The sequence below is a fragment of the Oncorhynchus tshawytscha genome, linkage group LG20 (assembly GCF_018296145.1).
Source record: "Oncorhynchus tshawytscha isolate Ot180627B linkage group LG20, Otsh_v2.0, whole genome shotgun sequence".
Taxonomy (NCBI): domain Eukaryota; kingdom Metazoa; phylum Chordata; class Actinopteri; order Salmoniformes; family Salmonidae; genus Oncorhynchus; species Oncorhynchus tshawytscha.
In genome coordinates, this window is record NC_056448.1 from 8,895,056 (window position 1) to 8,915,899 (window position 20,844).

The window sequence follows — 20,844 nt, forward strand, 5'->3', positions numbered from 1 at the left end:
TTTCAGCTGATATGGGCAGCCTAGCTGTGTGGAGGAGAAGGTACTGCTCTGTTTCAGCTGATATGGGCAGCCTAGCTGTGTGGAGAAGGTACTGCTCTGTTTCAGCTGATATGGGCAGCCTAGCTGTGTGGAGGAGAAGGTACTGCTCTGTTTCAGCTGTTATGGGCAGCCTAGCTGTGTGGAGGTGAAGGTACTGCTCTGTTTCAGCTGATATGGGCAGCCTAGCTGTGTGGAGGAGAAGGTACTGCTCTGTTTCAGCTGATATGGGCAGCCTAGCTGTGTGGAGAAAGGTACTGCTCTGTTTCAGCTGATATGGGCAGCCTAGCTGTGTGGAGGTGAAGGTACTGCTCTGTTTCAGCTGATATGGGCAGCCTAGCTGTGTGGAGGAGAAGGTACTGCTCTGTTTCAGCTGATATGGGCAGCCTAGCTGTGTGGAGAAGGTACTTCTCTGTTTCAGCTGATATGGGCAGCCTAGCTGTGTGGAGGAGAAGGTACTGCTCTGTTTCAGCTGATATGGGCAGCCTAGCTGTGTGGAGGAGAAGGTACTGCTCTGTTTCAGCTGATATGGGCAGCCTAGCTGTGTGGAGGTGAAGGTACTGCTCTGTTTCAGCTGATATGGGTAGCCTAGCTGTGTGGAGGAGAAGGTACTGCTCTGTTTCAGCTGATATGGGCAGCCTAGCTGTGTGGAGAAGGTACTGCTCTGTTTCAGCTGATATGGGCAGCCTAGCTGTGTGGAGGAGAAGGTACTGCTCTGTTTCAGCTGATATGGGCAGCCTAGCTGTGTGGAGGTGTAGGTACTGCTCTGTTTTAGCCAATATGGGCAGCCTAGCTGTGTGGAGGTGAAGGTACTGCTCTGTTTCAGCTGATATGGGCAGCCTAGCTGTGTGGAGGAGAAGGTACTGCTCTGTTTCAGCTGATATGGGCAGCCTAGCTGTGTGGAGGTGTAGGTACTGCTCTGTTTTAGCCGATATGGGCAGCCTAGCTGTGTGGAGGTGAAGGTACTGCTCTGTTTCAGCTGATATGGACAGCCTAGCTGTGTAGAGGAGAAGGTACTGCTCTGTTTCAGCTGATATGGGCAGCCTAGCTGTGTGGAGGAGGTACTGCTCTGTTTCAGCCGATATGGGCAGCCTAGCTGTGTGGAGGAGAAGGTACTGCTCTGTTTCAGCTGATATGGGCAGCCTAGCTATGTGGAAGAAAAGGTACTACTCTGTTTCAGCTGATATGGGCAGCCTAGCTGTGTGGAGGAGGAGGTACTGCTCTGTTTCAGCTGATATGGGCAGCCTAGCTATGTGGAAGAAAAGGTACTACTCTGTTTCAGCTGATATGGGCAGCCTAGCTGTGTGGAGAAGGAGGTACTGCTCTGTTTCAGCTGATATGGGCAGCCTAGCTGTGTGGAGGAAAAGGTACTGCTCTGTTTCAGCTGATATGGGCAGCCTAGCTGTGTGGAGGAGAAGGTGCTTTTAGTTTCCATGCATCAACAACCTTTGAAATATTTAAAACCTTTATGATGTGATGTTATTTCTGGATTCAAATCAAGTATTTTTAAATGTGTGTGTGTGTCTGTGACTGATGCTTTAGAGTGTGGTCAATGTGATTATGCCTCAGTTGGACACACAGAAGGTGATTTAGACTGGCCCATTTGCCACACATACTGAGAGTTGGACATGACCTTTACACTCATCACTACTTAGCCATGACAACCTTTACTTTATACCCATACCAACATCACAGCCAAGCAGAGATACTGTGTGTTATAAATGTATTTTTTATTTATGTATACATTTGTTATCATTGATGTTGAACACACATTCTGATTGTTCTTTATTAGAAAGTGCCTCTAGACATGAATCATGTTGATTGTTATTGAGTCTCACAAATGTTGACTGACACTGAAAAGCAACTCACCCTCACCCTTCTCTCTTTCTCCCTCTCTCTCTCTCTCTCTCTCTCTCTCGCCCTTCTTCTCTCGCTCTCCCTTCTCGTTCTCTCTCTCTCTCTCCTTCCATCTCTCTCAGTGAGGAACTGAAGCTGAACAGTCATAAGTCTCAGTACCAGCAAGACATGAAAGACAGGTAAAACATTTATTACACATTCATTATAGTATTTATAACACATTTATTACACATTCATTATTGTATTTATAACACATTTATTACACATTCATTATTGTATTTATAACACATTTATTACACATTCATTATAGTATTTAACAATTTATTACACATTCATTATTGTATTTATAACACATTTATTACATTCATTATAGTATTTATAACACAATTTATTACACATTCATTATAGTATTTATAACACAATTTATTACACATTCATTATAGTATTTATAACACATTTATTACATTCATTATAGTATTTATAACACAATTTATTACACATTCATTATAGTATTTATAACACAATTTATTACACATTCATTATAGTATTTATAACACAATTTATTACACATTCATTATAGTATTTATAACACAATTTATTACACATTCATTATAGTATTTATAACACAATTTATTCGCTGCTGCCTTGGAAAGATAACTGAGTGTAAACATATTGCACCATACATCTGCTGCCTTGGGAAGATAGCTGAGTGTAAACATATTGCACCATGCATCTGCTGCCTTGGGAAGATAGCTGAGTGTAAACATATTGCACCATACATCTGCTGCCTTGGGAAGATAGCTGAGTGTAAACATACTGCACCATGCATCTGCTGCCTTGGGAAGATAACTGAGTGTAAACATATTGCACCATGCATCTGCTGCCTTGGGAAGATAACTGAGTGTAAACATATTGCACCATGCATCTGCTGCCTTGGGAAGATAACTGAGTGTAAACATATTGCACCTTGCATCTGCTGCCTTGGGAAGATAACTGAGTGTAAACATATTGCACCATGCATCTGCTGCCTTGGGAAGATAACTGAGTGTAAACATATTGCACCATGCATCTGCTGCCTTGGGAAGATAACTGAGTGTAAACATATTGCACCATGCATCTGCTGCCTTGGGAAGATAACTGAGTGTAAACATATTGCACCATGCATCTGCTGCCTTGGGAAGATAGCTGAGTGTAAACATATTGCACCATGCATCTGCTGCCTTGGGAAGATAGCTGAGTGTAATCATATTGCACCATGCATCTGCTGCCTTGGGAAGATAACTGAGTGTAAACATATTGCACCATGCATCTGCTGCCTTGGGAAGATAGCTGAGTGTAAACATATTGCACCATGCATCTGCTGCCTTGGGAAGATAGCTGAGTGTAAACATATTGCACCATGCATCTGCTGCCTTGGGAAGATAGCTGAGTGTAAACATATTGCACCATGCATCTGCTGCCTTGGGAAGATAACTGAGTGTAAACATATTGCACCATGCATCTGCTGCCTTGGGAAGATAGCTGAGTGTAAACATATTGCACCATGCATCTGCTGCCTTGGTACAATTTCTTTTCTATATCCATTAATGATTGACTTCAGTGTGTCTGATAGTGGAAGAAGTGTATGGATAGTGTATACAGTGCATTCGGAAAGTAATCAGACCCCTTGACTTTTTCCACGTTTTGTGACGTTACAGCCTTATTAAAAAATACCCCAAAATGATAAAGCAAAAACAGGGTTTTAGAAATGTTTGCAAATTTATTTAAAAAAAATGTAAAACTGAAATATCACATTTACATAAGTATTCAGACACTTTACTCAGTACTTTGTTAAAGCACCTTTGTCAGTGATTACAGCCTTGAGTCTTCTTGGGTATGACGCTACAAACTTGGCACACCTGTATTTGGGGAGTTACTTCCATTCTTCTCTGCAGATCCTCTTAAGCTCTGTCAGGTTGGATGGGGAGTGTCGCTGCACAGCTATTTTCAGCTCTCTCCAGAGATGTTCGATTGGGTTCAAGTCCGGGCTCTGGCTGGGCCACTCAAGGACATTCAGAGACTTGTCCCGAAACCACTCCTGTGTTGTCTTGGCTGTGTGTGTGCTTAGGGTCGTTGTCCTGTTGGTAGGTGACCCTTCGCCTCAGTCTGAGGTCCTAAGAGCTTTGGAGCAGGTTTTCATCAAGGATCTCAGTGTACTTTGCTCCATTCATCTTTCCCTCAATCCTGGTCACCACAACATGATGCTGCCACCACCATGCTTCGCTGTAGGGATGGTGCAAGGTTTCCTCCAGACCTGAAGCTTGACATTCAGGCCAAAGAGTTCAATCGTGGTTTCATCAGACCAGAGAATCTTGTTTCTCATGGTCTGAGAGTCCTTTAGGTACCTTTTGGCAAACTCCAAGCGGGCTATCATGTGCCTTTTACTGAGGAGTGGCTTCCGTCTGACCACTCTACCATAAAGGCCTGATTGGTGGAGTGCTGCAGAGATGGTTGTCCTTCTGGAAGGTTCTCCCATCTCCACAGAGGAACTCTTGAGCTCTGTCAGAGTGACCATTGGGTTCTTGGTCACCTCCCTGACCAAGGCCTTTCTCCCCCGATTGCTCAGTTTGGCCTGGCGGACACTTCTAGGAAGTGTATTGGTGTTTCCAAACTTCTTCCAATTAAGAATGATGGCGGCCACTGTGTTCTTGGGGACCTTCAATGCTGCAGACATTTTTTGGTACCTTTCCCCAGATCGGTGCCTCGACACAATCCTGTCTTCAAGCTCTACTAACAATTTGTTCAACCTCATGGGTTGGTTTTTGCTCTGACATGCACCGTCAACTGTGGGACCTTATATAGACAGGTGTGTGCCTTTCCAAATCATGTCCAATCAATTGAATTTACCACAGGTAGACTCCAATCAAGTTGTAGAAACATCTCAAGGATGATCAATGGAAACAGGATGCACCTGAGCTCAATTTCGAGTCTCATAGAAAAGGGTCTGAATACTTATTTAAATAAGGTATTTCTGTTATTTCAAAACATAAAAAAAAAAAATGTTTTCGCTTTGTCATTATGGGGTATTGTGTGTAGATTGATTAAGAAAAAAACGATTTAATCTATTTTAGAACAGAACCATTGTCCTGCTGAAGCTGAAGCGCAGCTGGGTCATGCAGCAAGACAATGATCCAAAACACACAATCAAGTCTACATGAAAATGGCTAAAAAGCAACAAATTATACGTTTTGTAATGGCCTTGTAAGGACCGACACCAGAGACGAGAAGCAGGTACAGGGAGAGCAAGTCAGAAACAGCGTCAGCACACACAATCAGCACACACAATACACAATGACAAACGACAATCACAGCAGCAGGGAACAGAGCTGGGGAACTGACAAATATAATAATATTATAGGTAATAAACAGGTGATTGAGTCCAATAATCGCTGATGTGTGTGACGGGGCAGGTGTGCGTAATGATGGTGGCAGGAGTGCGCAATGCTGGGGAGCCCGGCGCCCTCGAGCGCAGGCGTGACAGGCCTAGTCAAAATCCAGACCTAATCCCAATTGAGATGTTGTGGCATAACTTGAAATGAGCCAATCATGCTTGGAAACCAACAAATGTTGCTGAGTTAAAGCAGAAATTCCTCCACAGCAATGTGAGAGACTGATCATCAACTACAGGAAGTGTTTGGTTGCAGTCATTGCAGCTAAAGGTGGCACATCCAGTTATAGAGTGTAAGTGGGCAATTATTTTTTCACACAGGGGAATTGTGTGTTGCATAACTTTCTTAATTAAATAACTAAAATAAGTGTCCATTTGTTTTGTTATTTGTAAACTCAAGTTCCCTGTATCTAATATTAGGTTTTGGTTGAAGATGTGCTAACATTCAGTATCAAAAATTTGCAAAGAATAGGGAAAATCAGAAAGGGGGCAAATACTTTTTCACGGCACTGTACATCCCTTTACTAACACTAGTAATGATAGGAGAGAGATGGAGGGAAGGAAGGAAAGGAATGTTGAAGGGGAGAGGAGATAGAGGAGAAGAAGTTGGGGTGGAGAAGAGAGGAGAGGAAATGGGAGGAGACGAGAGGAGCAGAAGAGGTGGGAGGTTGGCATCAGAAAGTTTATTTAAACCAAGAGAGAGATGATGAAAGCCTGAGGAAGGTTATGTAGAGCAGGACTAATCAGTCAGGAGAGATCAGGGGATAACTACCTTTTCAGGTGAATGTTTCACAGTCAGGCAGTCAGAAAAGAGACGTTATTCAGCAGCACTAATCCCTAGAAAAGTAGGCTATATATCTAGACTAGCATCTGTAGTAAAGACTTTGTTTAGGGGAAGACATCTAAACTACATCTTTTGTGATTAACATGCTGACCAGAGAGCTCGCGCGCATGTCGATTTTGTCCACCCACACCAAACGCCATCAGGACACGCAGGTTGAAGTATCGAAACGAACTCTGAACCAACTATATTAATTTGGGGACAGGTCGAAAAGCATTTAACATTTATGTCAATTTAGCTAGCTAGCATGCTGTTGCTAGCTAATTTGTCCTGGGATATAAACATTGGGATGGTATTTTACCTGAAATGCACAAGGTCCTCTACTCCGTTAATTAATCCACAGATAAAAGGGTCAAAGTTAGTTTCTAGTAATCTCTCCACCTTCAGTGGTCTTCTTCTTCGGACTTTATATGGCGGTTGGCACCCAACTTTAAGGTGCATTACCACCACCAACTGGACTGGAGTGTGGACCTCAATTCATCGTTCAATCTCCCAAGTGGGTATATGCTCCTAAAAACCAATGAGGAGATAGGAGCGGCAGGACTTGCAGCGAGTGAAGCTTCACAAATATAACCAAGTTCTATTTTAGCGCCTGGTTACGCAGATGCTCGCTGATGTGCGCAAAATGATTGAATAACATGTATGTATACATTTATTTTGCAACGCATGCGACGCGAGCTGTGTGGTCAGCATGTGATTAAGGTTGTTGTTCCATGTGGATGTATTGGATCATGAGACCCAGGCAGGGTAATGCCATCAACCTTGGGGTTCCACAGACAGGTTACTCACTGTGTTCTGAATCCTGCTAATGCCTTTTCTTGTCAAGTTGGATTTCAACATCTGGATTTGTGATGTTCTTTCAAACTTTGGCCCTAAACTTCCCAATGTTGTTATTGAGAAAGAGCTAGCTTCACTAGTCTTTAGTGATCCTTGTTCCAACGCCTTGAGTATCACAACTATTGTGTGAAGTATTTGATTATTTATTGTAAATCAAAAGTTTAAAAAATTGCAGTCAGAGACCTTCATCAGGCAGAAGTTTCTCACTGTACCCAAAGAGAAATGTATGCGTGTGCACACAGTACTGCACTGCTCCTGCCAGTCCCAGTGTGGGTCTGTGAGTTCTGTATTTAGCAGTTCTCTTCCTCTGTCCCCCCCCAGGGAAACTCTATCCAACCAGGAGACAGGGGAGGAGAGAAACTTCCAGAAGACAGATAAGGACAAGGAGCTGGAGACTCTGAGGAATGAGGTAAACATTCACACACAACTCTAGCAGACTGTGGGCCTTTTGATGAAAAATTCAAGAAAACTTGCATTGGGTCCTATGCTTTTTCTCTGGGCTGCCATACAACGGCTGTATCTCTATATTTGTTGAAACCTGTCTCTCTGTCTCCCTCTAGATTGTGGTGCTGCGAGGTGAGAACGTCATGGCCAAGACGCTGCAGTCTGCCGTTGAGGCGCTGGAGAGAGACAAGGCCCAACTACAGGGATGTGTCACCAGCCTGGAGCAGAGGCTCATGGGACAGCAGGCCTCCGAGGGAGGGGACAGTGGAATACCTTCCTCAGGTGATGCAGTTCTGGACCAGCTGAGAGAAGAGAAGGAGTTTGCAGAGGGACAGGTATGATTCGCAATTAGTATTCAAATTGCATCATTTGCTTGTCACTTATACAGTATATAATTTGCATAGATAGATATCTGCACTTCCACCATTGTCTCACAGTCCACCTCACTCTTTCTCATATAAACTTGACTGTGGTCTCTTCTCTCCCTCCATATATTTTCCTCCTTCAGATTAACTTCCTGAACAGTGTGATTGTGGACCTGCAGAGGAAGAACGAGGAGTTGAAGGTGAAGCTGAAGAAGATGGTTCTGGCTGAGTTCAACGGCAATGACGGCATTGACGGGTCAGTCTTATAACATATAACCTCTGAACCCAAACCTCAAACTTAGCCCTCACTTACAGTTGTTGACAGACAGGTCAACATGCAATATTTTGCATTTCCCTAATCACTCTCTCTCTTCCTCTCTCTCGGTCTCTCCCTCTCTAGTTTGGAAGAGTGTGGATCTAAGAAGGACAAGAAGGCTCCTCCTCGTCTGTTCTGTGATATCTGTGACTGTTTCGACCTCCATGACACCGAAGACTGTCCGACCCAGGCCCAGAGCCCTGACTCAGTGCCCCACTCTTCCTTCAAGGGCAAGCCAGCCGACCAGCGGCCGTACTGTGACATCTGTGAGGCCTTTGGTCACTCCACAGAGTCCTGCCAAGATGATCAGACCTTCTAGACTCACTCTCATCCACAGTATCCCACCCCTGCCCTGCACAGACCGCCAAACACCGACCAGACTCCCTCTGGGTTTTTATATCGTATTTATGTATGTCACTCACTGTCATAGTCCCCTTAGGTAACTCAAAATCCCCCGCTACCTAAGACTCTCCTATTACTTATACTCTCCTTTCCTCGCTCTCCTCTCTAACTCTCCTCCCTCACCAACTCTCCTTTCCTCGCTCTCCTCTCTAACTCTCCTCCCTCACCAACTCTCCTTTCCTCGCTCTCCTCTCAAACTCTCCTCCCTCACCAACTCTCCTTTCCTCGCTCTCCTCTCTAACTCTCCTCCCTCACCAACTCTCCTTTCCTCGCTCTCCTCTCAAACTCTCCTCCCTCACCAACTCTCCTCTCCTCTCTAACTCTCCTCCCTCACCAACTCTCCTTTCCTCGCTCTCCTCCCTATAACCCCCTCTCCTCTCTAACTCTCCCCCTCCCTCTCTCTAACTCTCCCCCACTCCCTCTAACTCTCCCCCTCCCTCTCCCCCTCCCTCTCTCCTCTCCCTCTCTCTAACTCTCCCCCTCCCTCTCTAACTCTCCCCCTCCCTCTCTCTAACTCTCCCCCTCCCTCTCTCTCTCCCCCTCCCCTAACTCTCCCCCTCCCTCTCCTCTAACTCTCCCCCTTCCTCTCTCTAACTCTCCCCCTTCCTCTCTCTAACTCTCCCCCTTCCTCTCTCTAACTCTCCCTCTCCCTCTCTCTAACTCTCCCCCTCCCTCTCTCCAACTCTCCCCTCTCCCTCTCCTCTCTAACTCTCCTCCCTCTCCTCTCTCCTCCCTCTCTAACTCTCCCCCCTCCCTCTCTCTAACTCCCTCCCCGACATGTAATATCCATGTTAGGAACTAAAGGAATTAGTCTTCTGTTATTAGTTCATAAAGGAATCATCTCCTGTTATTAGTTAATTCTTTTTTTTTTTTTGCATACAGCATGGGTTGGATTTTGACTTCAGTTCTCACAGTAAATAAACGTCCTATATGTAACCGGGCAAGAGGGAAGGCATTTGACGATGCAGACGTACGTGAAGGTGAAGGGCCTGGATGCACCAGAGTGGTTCACTGCTAATAGCACAATTAATGATGAATGTTTCTCCAACACATTCCTGTTTTTCACATGTCACGTTCCCGAGTCAGTGTGCTGTGTCCAGACCCTGACCTGTGTATTTATTTATTTAACCCTTATTTTACCAGGTTAGTTGACTGAGAACACGTTCTCATTTACAGCAACAACCTGGAGAATATAGTTACAGGGGGGGGGGGTGACCCTATGGATGTTCCCTCCACAAAGGGAACAGGGTAATACCACAGGACACACAGTCTACCTGTACTACCAGGTTGTGTTCAGCAGGCACAAAATGATAGAGGACATTTTGGAACTGAGGAGGTATTTTGGGAAATTCTCCACAAAAAAACGCACATGTTGTTTTAATGCCTACTGAACATCAACCTGGTGCTTGTGGCGGGCGCTCATCCGAACTAAGGCAACCGAACGCCAGCCACTTAACTTGTTGTTGCACTACTCACTTTAAAACTCCCTCTTAGAATCCAGGACCCACTTAGAAACTGCCATGCTAAATGAAAAAACAAACTTGTTGATTTGATAAGAAATGTCGAGACAGAAAACTACTTAGTTACTGTCACCTTTTTATGTGCTGCCTGTGTATTTTATGTATTGTCTTTTTAAAAACGACCTGTCCTGTAATAGATATACGTGTACTAGAGCTATGTACTGAAGCACACAGTTTGGATCATATTGAATCGCCCGGTGTAACAAAGCTACGTATGATAGATCTATGTGACTAACCACAAACACCGGCCTTTGTAAATAACCATCAGAAATTTTCTGAAAAACTAAATGTGCACAATGTGCCATGGAAACAAAAAGGATCTTTTACGTGTATTTTATTTTTCTGCTCTGCACGTTGGACGATAACGATGTACCGACTCCAGGGAACAAACGTAACGCACTTGTAATGATGTTATTAACTCTATAAGCACATTGTGGACTCTTTACTAAGTGACGTGACTGTTTAGTGCACTGTTTTCTATGTTTCAAATAGCGTTAAGGCATCGTCTATAAAGGCTTTATAAAGGGTTTGTTCAATCGGTAGACTGTTATAAACCCTTTACAGATGAGGACCCTACTGTAAAGCGGTACTGGTTTTCTATGTTGTGTACAAAAAAAATACAATAAAAACAAATACTCTACCTGTAAAATGTTGATTTCCTCTTATCAGCTGATGATGTAAGTCATAGTCCAAAAATCAGTAGAGTTGTGGGCTGGAACAAACAACCATATTGCTTACGCCGATCCAATCCATCCTTTCAGATCTACACGGTGTGTCCAGTGGATAGTAGAGATGGTTTCTGGACAAGACTCCTCTCTGCTCAGCCCCACAAACAAATGCCCCCCTCCCTCCGTCTACGAACCACACCAGGCTGTTTCCATCTCACCGACCAATAAGTACAAGAACTGCTCATAATTAATTCATCCCCAGATACATTACCCCTGACAGGACGAGGGGAACTGAAATAACCCTCTCCATTTTTCATGAGTTCCCCTCAAATACAACAGAAGGAAAATAGGTTCACAGAAAAACAGGCCCCTAAAAGAGAAGGGGAAGTCTGTAGGGAAGTGTTTGAGTGCTAACTGAAAACCAGTTGCTACCTCAGATTGCCTTCCCTCTAAGTCTTATGTGCTTCTCATTGGAGTGCAACAAAGCATATGCATTAGAAAGATAAATGAGTAGGAAGAATTGGTTCTTTTGACATATAATTCAAACAGAAGAAAATGACCAATGTCGAAGAGTTCTTTAACCTAGTACTTGAGGTAATGCGTCTGAAATCAATGGGCAACAGGAAACACTCTGGGTAAAATAAATATTTTGGGGCTTTTTATTAATAAAACAAAACCATTGGACATGATCAAATCTGAGCACTAGCGATGGAATAAATAAGTCAAACCAAACCAACCTGTACAAGATCATTCTAAACTGAAACAATATGGTCCCAAGAAAACAAGCATCTGACATGTTCTCAGCTCTTTATATACACAGTTCATACGAGTTAAACTAGAAGCATTAACCGGTTCAATCAGAATCAAGTGAAAGCTAAAACATAAAAGATATCTAAAAAACGGAATGTTGTACATACTTCTCATGTCAATTACATAGCATCACTAGTACCAGCTCTGCTGGACTGTAAATGAGGTATATGCTAAAGCCGTCCTCTGTCTCCACTGAAATGTCATTTCATTTCTCTCTATTGAACTGATGTTTGGATGTGTGTATCCGCTGATAAACAGTCGGTCAGACAGGTTTGAGGCTGATTTTTTTCATTGTGTGTGTGTGTGTGTGTGTGTGTGTGTAAATGTTTGTGGCTGATTTTTTTTTGTGTGTGTGTGTGTGTGTGTGTGTGGAGTTGACAGATTTGTACGAATATGCGTTCCTTCCTCTATCCTGAAGTTAGGTTGCGACCCACAGAGAGCACCTTGAATGAGGATCTGAGCACCTTGAATGAGAATCTGAGCCACAGTTTGAACTACAAGCCGGACTGGACACTGAGGGGAGGTTATGAAAGGTGATACATGTAGTAGTACATTTAAACCACCGCGATGGCAATGAAGACTCATAGAAAAACGGTCATTGCTGTTGACCAAGTGGGAATTTAGCCCAGACACCCACATGTTTCTGTCTAACTCCTCAACTCTTTTGTAGTCGTCATGCCTTTTGACAGGAAAGAAGCTGGGAAGAGAAACTGACTGACACCCAGGCTCGTGGGAAGCTGCTGACTCCCTCAAAGTCAATTCTTCTTTCGAGATATTTGCAGAATGCGGTTTTGTACAGTACATGTTGTCTTTCTAACAGTAACCAATGCGAAACAGAAACTGTTTATAGTTGAATGTAAATGCTGAATAAAATCATTAGCGTCAGCTCAATGTTAAAACCGTAAGGAAAATAAAAACATGGTACAATAAAAAAGTAGTTAAAAACAGTTTGACCTACCAAGTACGTTATACCACAATAATCAAAGCACACCCTTCGATAAAACCTACATATGCTACAAGCATGTCCTTGCGAAAAAATAAACGTGACCAGAACCACTCTTGTTCTTCCTCTAGAAAAAAAAGCAAGTTAAATAAAGCTAAAATAACAAACTGACAGAAATCCACACCCAGCACAGCAGCAGTAAAACCATAGTGTGCCGTTTTTGTGACATTATACCTTAACAGCGCATTGACCCTCCTGGGCTAAACAACAACCCCTAAACTAAACAACCTGGAAACTGTCCTAAACAAACACCGGAACAACCGAAGGTGAGTTAGGGGGAGGTTTGACGTGGCTCCTGGGTTAGAAGTTGAGAGCTACAGATCTGGGATCAGTTTACCTTCCCTTGCATCCTAATTTTAACCATCAGGGGGGGGGGACATAGAAACTAAACCTTAGATCACTGTCTAGGGGAAACTCCATCCTGTTAGTCCATCCTCACTCCTGTTAGTTTGTGGTGCCAGCGTAGAATGTGAAGTCCCATACTGTCAGTGGGTTTGTGTCACAGGTGCAGGTCAGTGTTTCTCTTCTGGGAAGAGCTGGGCTCACAGCGCCACCCATGGCCATGGAGGGGATAACAGGCTGGTTCATAGAACTACTCGTGGCATTAATGAGGGAGTGAGTGTGGAAGAGGAGGAGGGAAGCCTTAGTGGAGGGAGACAAAGTCCTTTCTCCCTCTGCTCGGGGGAGTGTTAGGGGCTACGGGGGGAGGAAGAAAGGGAGGTGAGGAAGGAGATAGAGAAGAAAGGATGCAGCACGTCTATTTCTCCTCGTAGTCCTGAGATGGAGACTCCTGCATGCTCTTCTTACTGGGAGGAGCCTCTTCCTCCTGTTCCTTCCAGCCCAGAAACACACAGTCAGATAAGGGTGTTTTAGCTAAAACAAGGCTGTACCAGCTTGTCTCTGCTGACATACATTTTTTTACATTTTAGTCATTTAGCAGACGCTCTTTTCCAGAGCGACTTACAGGATCAATTAGGGTTAAGTGCCTTGCTTAAGGGCACATCGACAGTATTTTCACCTAGTCGGCTCAGGGACTCGAACCAGCGAGCTTTCGGTTGCTGGCCCAACACTCTTAACAGACAGGCTACCTGCCGCCCACAAACATACAAACAACTACAGCTGATGAAGTTATCGGTTCATCTATTTATTTAGAAATGTAGACGGGATAAAAATGTAATTAATAATCTGGAGGTCCTCAGGCCACTCGTCTTCTTCATGGAGGAAGAGTAGAATATACAGTATAGTAGAACCGAGTACCTGAGTGGCTTCGCGGCTGTCTGAGGTGTCCTTGTCTCCTGAGGTGTCCCTTTCTCCTGAGGACGTCGGTCTGCTGTCTCTCTTGTCCCCCTGTCCTCTCTCTGAGCCCTCAGTGGACGGGTTGCTCTTCGCTGCACCACAAACACATTAACACACGACATGAATCACCTGGTAAACCCGTCAGATCTGTACTGTTGAATGACTGCGTTTGACCATCAGTTACTACAAGACATTCTAATGTCTAATGGGATACTGGAAAGGAATTCTAAACCCATTGATAATATGCAGTAGTTACAAATGTTCAGCAACCAAGGTATAACTGGGGAGGAGCATTACATGTAGAGAGAAAGGGGTAGAGAGAAAGAGAGAGGGGTAGAGAGAAAGAGAGAGGGGTAGAGAGAAAGAGAGAGGGGTAGAGAGAAAGAGAGAGGGGTAGAGAGAAAGAGAGGGGTAGAGAGAAAGAGAGGGGTAGAGAGAGGGGTAGAGAGAAAGAGAGGGGGGTAGAGCGAGAGTTCTATTTTGCACCAGGCTGAGAGAGGTCCCTTGTTAGTAGGGGTGAAGATGGAGAGTTGGCAGTTGAAGCCCCGAGGGTCTGGTCACAGCTGAACTCTCTCTCTCTACATCCTTCTCTCTCCCCCTCTCAGCGTGAAGAGTCCCTGAGTACTGCCCTGTGACTTCAGGCCTAACCAGCTAACCAAACAGGAATTGAATATACACGGTTCTTCTAAACCCTGCCATCAGCTTCACCCATCCAGTTGTATTAGAAGTGTCTAAGGAAAGGGCCACAATAGGAGGGGATTTCAGGGTTGGCAATTGTCTGTGATACCCCCTGTTGGTAGTGGTGGGTGTGTGTGCGCAAGTCTCACTCCTCTTGCTGCCAGGGCTCTGGTCGCTCTTGGCCTCACTGCTATCGCCGTGGGATACGGCAGAGGGTTCAGGGGCGGGGCTAGTGCTGCAGCTGGTTTCCTGTTTGACGGGGGAGGAGTCGGCGATGGAACTCTGGTTACTGTTGTCGTCTGAGAGAGAGAAGGAGAGAGAGAGATGGGCTTTTAATTTGGTTTATCTTTCAATTCCATTCTGGGTCCACAGACATATACACCAACCCACACACCGGGTGTTAAGTGTCCCACAGAGTTCAAAGCTGCAGAGCCACATGGTTTATTGTGAGATACAGCCGTGACTAAATATCAGCCAATGAAATGAGCTTTGTAATTAAGTGATAATGCCCAAGAAGCCGGTGATTTGATTTAATTTGCTGAATATATTCACTCTATTTCATCCTTCCATGAGATATAGTCCTGACACAAATCTAAGGTTCCTACCCAAGCCGGCTGGTCGTTTGTTCTATTGGTTCGGTTGCCAGAGACGCGACCGAGACGCGACCCAGTCGTTAAGTCTTTTTGTTGTTCTGCATCTATGGACGTTCTAAATGTTCCATTGCCATACTGGCTGGCAACATTTTTATCCCTTGCTTGCTAGCTAGCCAGCCAACTACGGCTAACTCACGGTCACATCAAACAGTGCAGATTGAACAGCAAAGTAGCTGCATTTGCCTTTGTTTAAGCTTTCTAGTGACATTTATTTGGAAACATCCATAAGAATGAGCTAATGACACACGATTTCACCTGGCATAGAAAATGTGCTCTCTCATCAGGACACTGTTGTTCAGAGGAGCTAGCCAACAACACAGCTAACACAATCACTTCAGAAGACGGACTGTCTGTCTCATCCCGACATTCATTACTTTGGGACAGCTAGAGATCGAATTTTAAATGTCGGAGAGACAGACAGCAAGATTCATACAAATCTCCGTGGTGAAAACCAAATGCTAGTCTAAAAGAAATGTGAGATAATTTTCATAGTGGAGATCAAGTTTATAAATTGCTTGGCTGGGCTGAAGAGACAATGGATTGCGCAGTGAGATGGAACAGAGTAAATAGGCATTTTAACATCATAGATTTAGCTGGTGGTAACTTGTGGAATAGACACCAGCTGAAATGCCTTTGTAACCAATCGGCATCCAGGATTAGACCCACCCATTTTATAAATCTGTAATAATGGACCGTTCTTCAGAGTATGGCGGCTATGGACTCTGAATTGAGCATTACTCACCATGCATGTCCATCATCCCAGGAGAAGAGCTGTTCTCAGGTGTGGTCAATTCTGACCCATACTTCTCATCCTTCCCCTTCTTCTTCTTACTCTTCTGCAAGACAACAGACGGGGGGCAGAAATACTGGTTAAATACAACACAGTGACGTGATGTGAGTTTGTGAAGTTTGAAGAGGTGCTTAGAGAATTCCTGTAAAAGACATATCTACTGAACTTCAATGCGGCTGACGTGTGTGTGTGTGTGTGTGTGTGTGTGTGTGTGTGTGTGTGTGTGTGTTTGTGTGGGAGGGAGGGAGGGGTTACATACATCATCTGCTGATTTGGGCTCAGTCACTGGAACCCACTTGAAGATCCTCAGGGATGTGTCTCCTACGGTCACCCATTTCTTCTCCCTGATAGACACACACAGGTTTAGAATTAATTGAATGGTTCACTTCAATTCACATTCAATGTTTCTTTAGTGATATCAACTGGACCAGTGGTACACGCAAAACACCATAAAGAAAAAAGTCAGACAGAAACAAGAACACGGAGACAGTCACAGACGATAGTAATAAAAGTAAATACAATTTGATTGATTGATTAATAGAATAACGGTTCCCAGTGGTGATTTTAGCATGCAAATCTTGGTGGGTAAACAACACATTAATTGCACTATACCACTGTTACACCTGGCTATCAACGGAGCCTTGTCTGGCAGCAAAACAGTTGATTTTGCTTCATTTACTGCCTTTTAAAAAAACATAGCTGATATGGCTGACTTGCTTAAACAAATGTGATTTCTACTGACAATTGAGATGTACAAACAAGCGGATAAGAGGCAATCCGTAATTTTGATTAAGACATTAATGAGCGAGTTAGGATGAACGTAGTCAACATAACTATTTGTTCAGCACTTTTGAAATGTACAGCGACAGAATTCAGAACATGAGCCTTTTTTCAATTTTTTTTCAGTGTTCTCCCTGTACACCAAGTAAGAACCGTATGATAAATAAAGGGGGCGTATAAGCAGACAATGAAAGCTCTTACAATATTCGATGATTACATTTCTCAAAAACAGGTTATAGGCTACATGTGGACCACCAAGTCAGAACAGTGGATAAAATTAAGAGGTGAAAATAGAACAAATTATTAGGGTGAGGCACATGGGCTACTAAAGGCTAACTTAAGTGATAATTCCCGAGAAGCCAGTGTTTGCTGGATATATTGGCATGGGTGTTGTTAGGCCCGAGACAAAGTATTACTTAGTATTACTTTCTTAGCTACAGTGTACATATCTCCCTGGCATATTACATCATTTATGCAGCAGCATACAAGACATGTTTGGACTCACCTTGTTGTGCTGTGCTCACTTGTACAGGAAGGTGGCACGGCGGTCCTTCCTGGGCAAATTTGTCATCAAACTTTGTCATCAAAGTCTGGCATTCTCTGGATTTATGGTGCTTTCAAGAGAACTGGGAACTCGAAGAAAAAAAAAGGTTGAATCATGATGACATCAGTGATCTTCAGGTCGTAGCTCTAGAAAGAGGCCCGAGTTCCCGATTTACAATTCCGAGTTGGATGAAAGTTTAAAATGTATTTGACTAGTTTTAGCTATTTCTTTCAGAGTTCCCAGTTGTCTTGAACTCGCTAAAGTCAGATTTTGCAGTTCTGAGTTAACGGTTGTTTTGAGCGCAGCACAAATAATGCTTCATTGACAGCAATGTTGAATGTTTATAATTTTAAACTAGGAAAAGAGACCCTTCATCTTAGACTTGGGACCACAGAGCCAATCCACTGAATAGCAGGCTAATGATTGATTTGCAATGCTTGCAGTTAGCCACTGATTCCTTCCAAACCACTCATTGTTGAATTTGCGAATTCCAACTTGTTGTGTAATGTTTATGTCCAATGGCCGATGAGCACCGATACATTTTATCTACAATTTCTCTTCATATGACAAGGATTAAATAGGATTTGCCAGCAGATTGTCGACTTGATTCATGATGATGACTGCTAGTTAAGATTTTGAAAGTATGATGTTGACATGATCAGTCCAATCAAAGTTACTGTAGATATAACGTGATTTGACATCATTTTATCTGTGGCCAATGACATTGAGCCTTCTTGGCTGGGCACTTCTAATGTAACTCTATGGCTGCACCCAAGGGGCTAGAATTTTAGAGCTCTACCCTTAGACTTGGCGGTGACGTAGTGTCCCCATTAGTGACAGAACACTGAGCCAATCACGGCGTAATGCTCCATATTTTCTGCTGGCTTGCCCCACCATCAGAGAAAGCACTGAGCTAGGCTGAAACACTTGAATTTTGGAGCTGCCTTAATCAAGAAAACAAAAAAAGAGACCATGTTTGTATGCGGCTTTATTAACTCATATATATATATATATATATATTTGACATTGCTTGCAAAATTATATGTGACAAGTATTAATGCCAAAAAATATGACTTTTTATTTTTTGCTATAAAATGTAGGGCTCAAAACCTCACCTGTCTTGAATGACAGGTCGCAACTGATGGTTCTCATCCCTCCTAGTTAAAACAAATATGAGGCCTTTTTGCATAATAATAATAAAACAGTAATTGAATTTGTGCACTAGTATGTGGTTCGATACGAATGTGGGCCTATTACAATTGAAAGTTGAAATAATTTTGATTCAATAGGTACAGACACAATTGAAACAAATATGAAAACAAACTTTAGTAGGCTATTAGAATGTTTTAATTATTTCCATCTTGAAGGTTTCATGATTGTAATTTGCAAATAGCCTTCAATATGTCCCTATCGCTTTTTAACAGTGAGCTTTCAATTGTTTAGCAGATTTACTTAATAATGGTGACACTAGCGCAGAATCTCAATTTTTATTGAGAAAGTAAACGATTCAATCTAATCCACTGTTGAAAATAAATGGTGCCTTGATAGAAAGCAATTAATTAACATTATTTTTAAATAAATAAAATGGTAATCCAGTGGTATTGCTAAACTTTGAAAATGTTATATTTGTAAAACCCTGAGACTGACTCATTGCGTGTTCAGTCAAACATGAGTAGCCCCTCTCCCAGCCCTCACGCGCAATCTCTATTTGACCTAAAGGGCGACTCGAAGCGCTTAATTTAAAACTCCAGACGGTCTAAAAAGTACTCCGACTCTAGAGCGCACTGGTCGTAGCCTACAGTCCCGAAGTATATTTTTGAATGATTTGCGTCGAGTCGGCGTTCTGAAACAGTCGACTCTCTTCCCTCTCTGCTACTACAACGGCCAGGAAAAAGGAATGGCTTCATGTGACTGCAACGAAATGGCTTCTGGGTTCAACCCACATTAAACCTTGGTAGAAAATTCTCTAAAATCATTGGGATCTGGTTTGTAGACGATTAGAGATACGTAGTCGCGCACACCACGAGTGCGCCCTAGCGCACCTGAGTAGAGAATCTGTCCTAAATTCCCTTAAAATATCTGCCGTCTTTCAATTGCATTCTCGCTCGTTCTCTACCCCCACCCCCAACAAGCAATGCTTTTCCTCATGTTAGGCAACGAGTGTTTTTTCCCTCTTTCTTACCATTTCCGTACTTTCTCAATCGCGGCCATAACCCGCTTGATGTCATCTTTCGCCCTGCTCCGGGTCTCCGCTCGGACCGACCTGCCTGACATTGCCGCGGTTGGAAGGCTAGAATGTTTTTAAAGCTCACCGGCAGTTCAGACACAATGCAAACGCTCAGTACAGAGCCAGCGCGCCTGCGCCGAGTGGAGTGGAGAGGAGAGGCGCGAGTAGAGGCCGCAGCTGCAGAGAGTCGCTCTGTTTCCCCGCTGTGATCCACACAGGAGAACAAAGCGACACAAACTCAACTGCGGAAAACTATGCCTAAAACTTATTTGCCGGAAAAAAATACTCTTGGTATAACAACAAAGTAAATCTCATGTTGTGGCAATATAGGTATATGCGGAAATGTACGTGTTTCTATGCATAGGCTAGATAATAAACGAGGTTAAACTTGAACCACACACAATAGTCTTCCAGACTTAAAAATACCACAATTATTTGAGGCATCCTTTACAAAATTGCATAGATCACAAATGAGTGCCTTGGTTTATATGCAGACTTTCCATTAGACCGTTTTTGATACATAAGCAGCACAACATTTTCTTCTCAGTCTATTGGACCCAATGAGCACCCCTTTGAAACAAATTGCCTATGTTTTTCACAGAATCAAAGCAACGCTCCCTATTTACTGTTTTCTCACAGTAGTAAATCAAGTTAATAGTAAAAAAGTGAGAACAATGAAGGCAATTGAAGGTTATAAAAAAAATGGTTAGAGGTTGGGTTGGTGATCAAGATTGGGGGTTTAGTAATGTTTTATGTCTTGGACTTTAAAGAAAAAATGTGATTTCAGCCTTGTGACTTTACATATTTCTTAGTACACAGTTATAGGGACCATTATTCAGTAAGTTTATTTCATGTTGATTTTGTTTTCTATGTCATACGTCTCTTTATGGCTGGAATTGCCATAATTTTATGGAGGAATGAATAAAGTCAGAGATGAGATCAAGATCATGAAGTGAAAAACAATCATGTTTACTTCAAAGTATCATTAAGACCACACAGCTGAAGTTCCTGTTACTTCCCTTATAAGGTCATAATAACACAAATGACCCTCCTGTCAACTACAGGTCTACAGCACATACAAATGTGAAGGTCCTACGCTTCTTCATTTTCATAACCTCCATGACAACATACACCCCAAAGCTGAAGTGTTCCTTTTTCACCTCAGCATCATTAGCACACAAACAACCACAGCTGTCAACTTCAGCAGGTTCTCACTGTTTAAAGGGGCAATCTGCAGTTGCTACAAAAATGTTTGGACCTATAAACTAATGATATGTACCCATTTCATCTTGAAGAATACAACGTATACAGTGCCTTCAGAAAGTATTCACACTTATTCCATATTTTTTT

At 43.2% G+C, this 20,844-nt stretch overlaps 2 protein-coding genes across 5 annotated transcripts in view; one reads left to right on the plus strand and one right to left on the minus strand.

The window, feature by feature from the left end:
* LOC112219757 (CAP-Gly domain-containing linker protein 1) overlaps positions 1-8,696 on the plus strand; it is a 36,117-nt gene extending 27,421 nt beyond the window's left edge. Inside the window, exons 16-20 of one of the 3 annotated variants that reach the window (XM_042302141.1) lie at positions 2,016-2,072; positions 7,320-7,407; positions 7,559-7,777; positions 7,951-8,063; positions 8,208-8,696. In XM_042302141.1, the coding sequence (XP_042158075.1) occupies positions 2,016-2,072; positions 7,320-7,407; positions 7,559-7,777; positions 7,951-8,063; positions 8,208-8,442 (712 nt within the window). In that variant the 3' untranslated portion in view covers positions 8,443-8,696. The remainder of the gene's footprint in view (positions 1-2,015; positions 2,073-7,319; positions 7,408-7,558; positions 7,778-7,950; positions 8,064-8,207) is intronic. The other 2 variants (XM_042302140.1, XM_042302143.1) reach the window with 2 other exon arrangements.
* Positions 8,697-11,866: 3,170 nt separating this feature from the next.
* LOC112219623 (B-cell CLL/lymphoma 7 protein family member A) lies at positions 11,867-19,681 on the minus strand. Of its 2 annotated transcripts, none has more exons than XM_024381041.2 (6): positions 19,450-19,681; positions 16,203-16,287; positions 15,896-15,989; positions 14,650-14,799; positions 13,784-13,914; positions 11,867-13,358 (listed from the first exon to the last, which is right to left on the minus strand). In XM_024381041.2, the coding sequence occupies exons 1-6, from the start codon at positions 19,539-19,541 to the stop codon at positions 13,284-13,286; spliced, it is 627 nt and encodes a 208-aa protein (XP_024236809.1). In that variant the 5' UTR covers positions 19,542-19,681; the 3' UTR covers positions 11,867-13,283. The 2 variants fall into 2 exon arrangements, with proteins under 2 accessions (XP_024236809.1, XP_024236810.1); XM_024381042.2 differs by having other exon boundaries at positions 11,867-13,352; positions 19,450-19,680.
* Between the last annotated feature and the right edge of the window lie 1,163 nt (positions 19,682-20,844).

Coding starts and splice junctions, on each gene's coding strand:
- LOC112219623 (XM_024381041.2), bottom strand. CDS start 19,541: ATGTCAGGCAGGTCGGTCCGAGCGGAGACCCGGAGCAGGGCGAAAGAT. Junction 15,990..16,202: donor AGCCCAAATCAGCAGATGAT/GTATGTAACCCC, acceptor GTTGTCTTGCAG/AAGAGTAAGAAGAAGAAGGG. Junction 13,359..13,783: donor ACAGCCGCGAAGCCACTCAG/GTACTCGGTTCT, acceptor CTGGGCTGGAAG/GAACAGGAGGAAGAGGCTCC.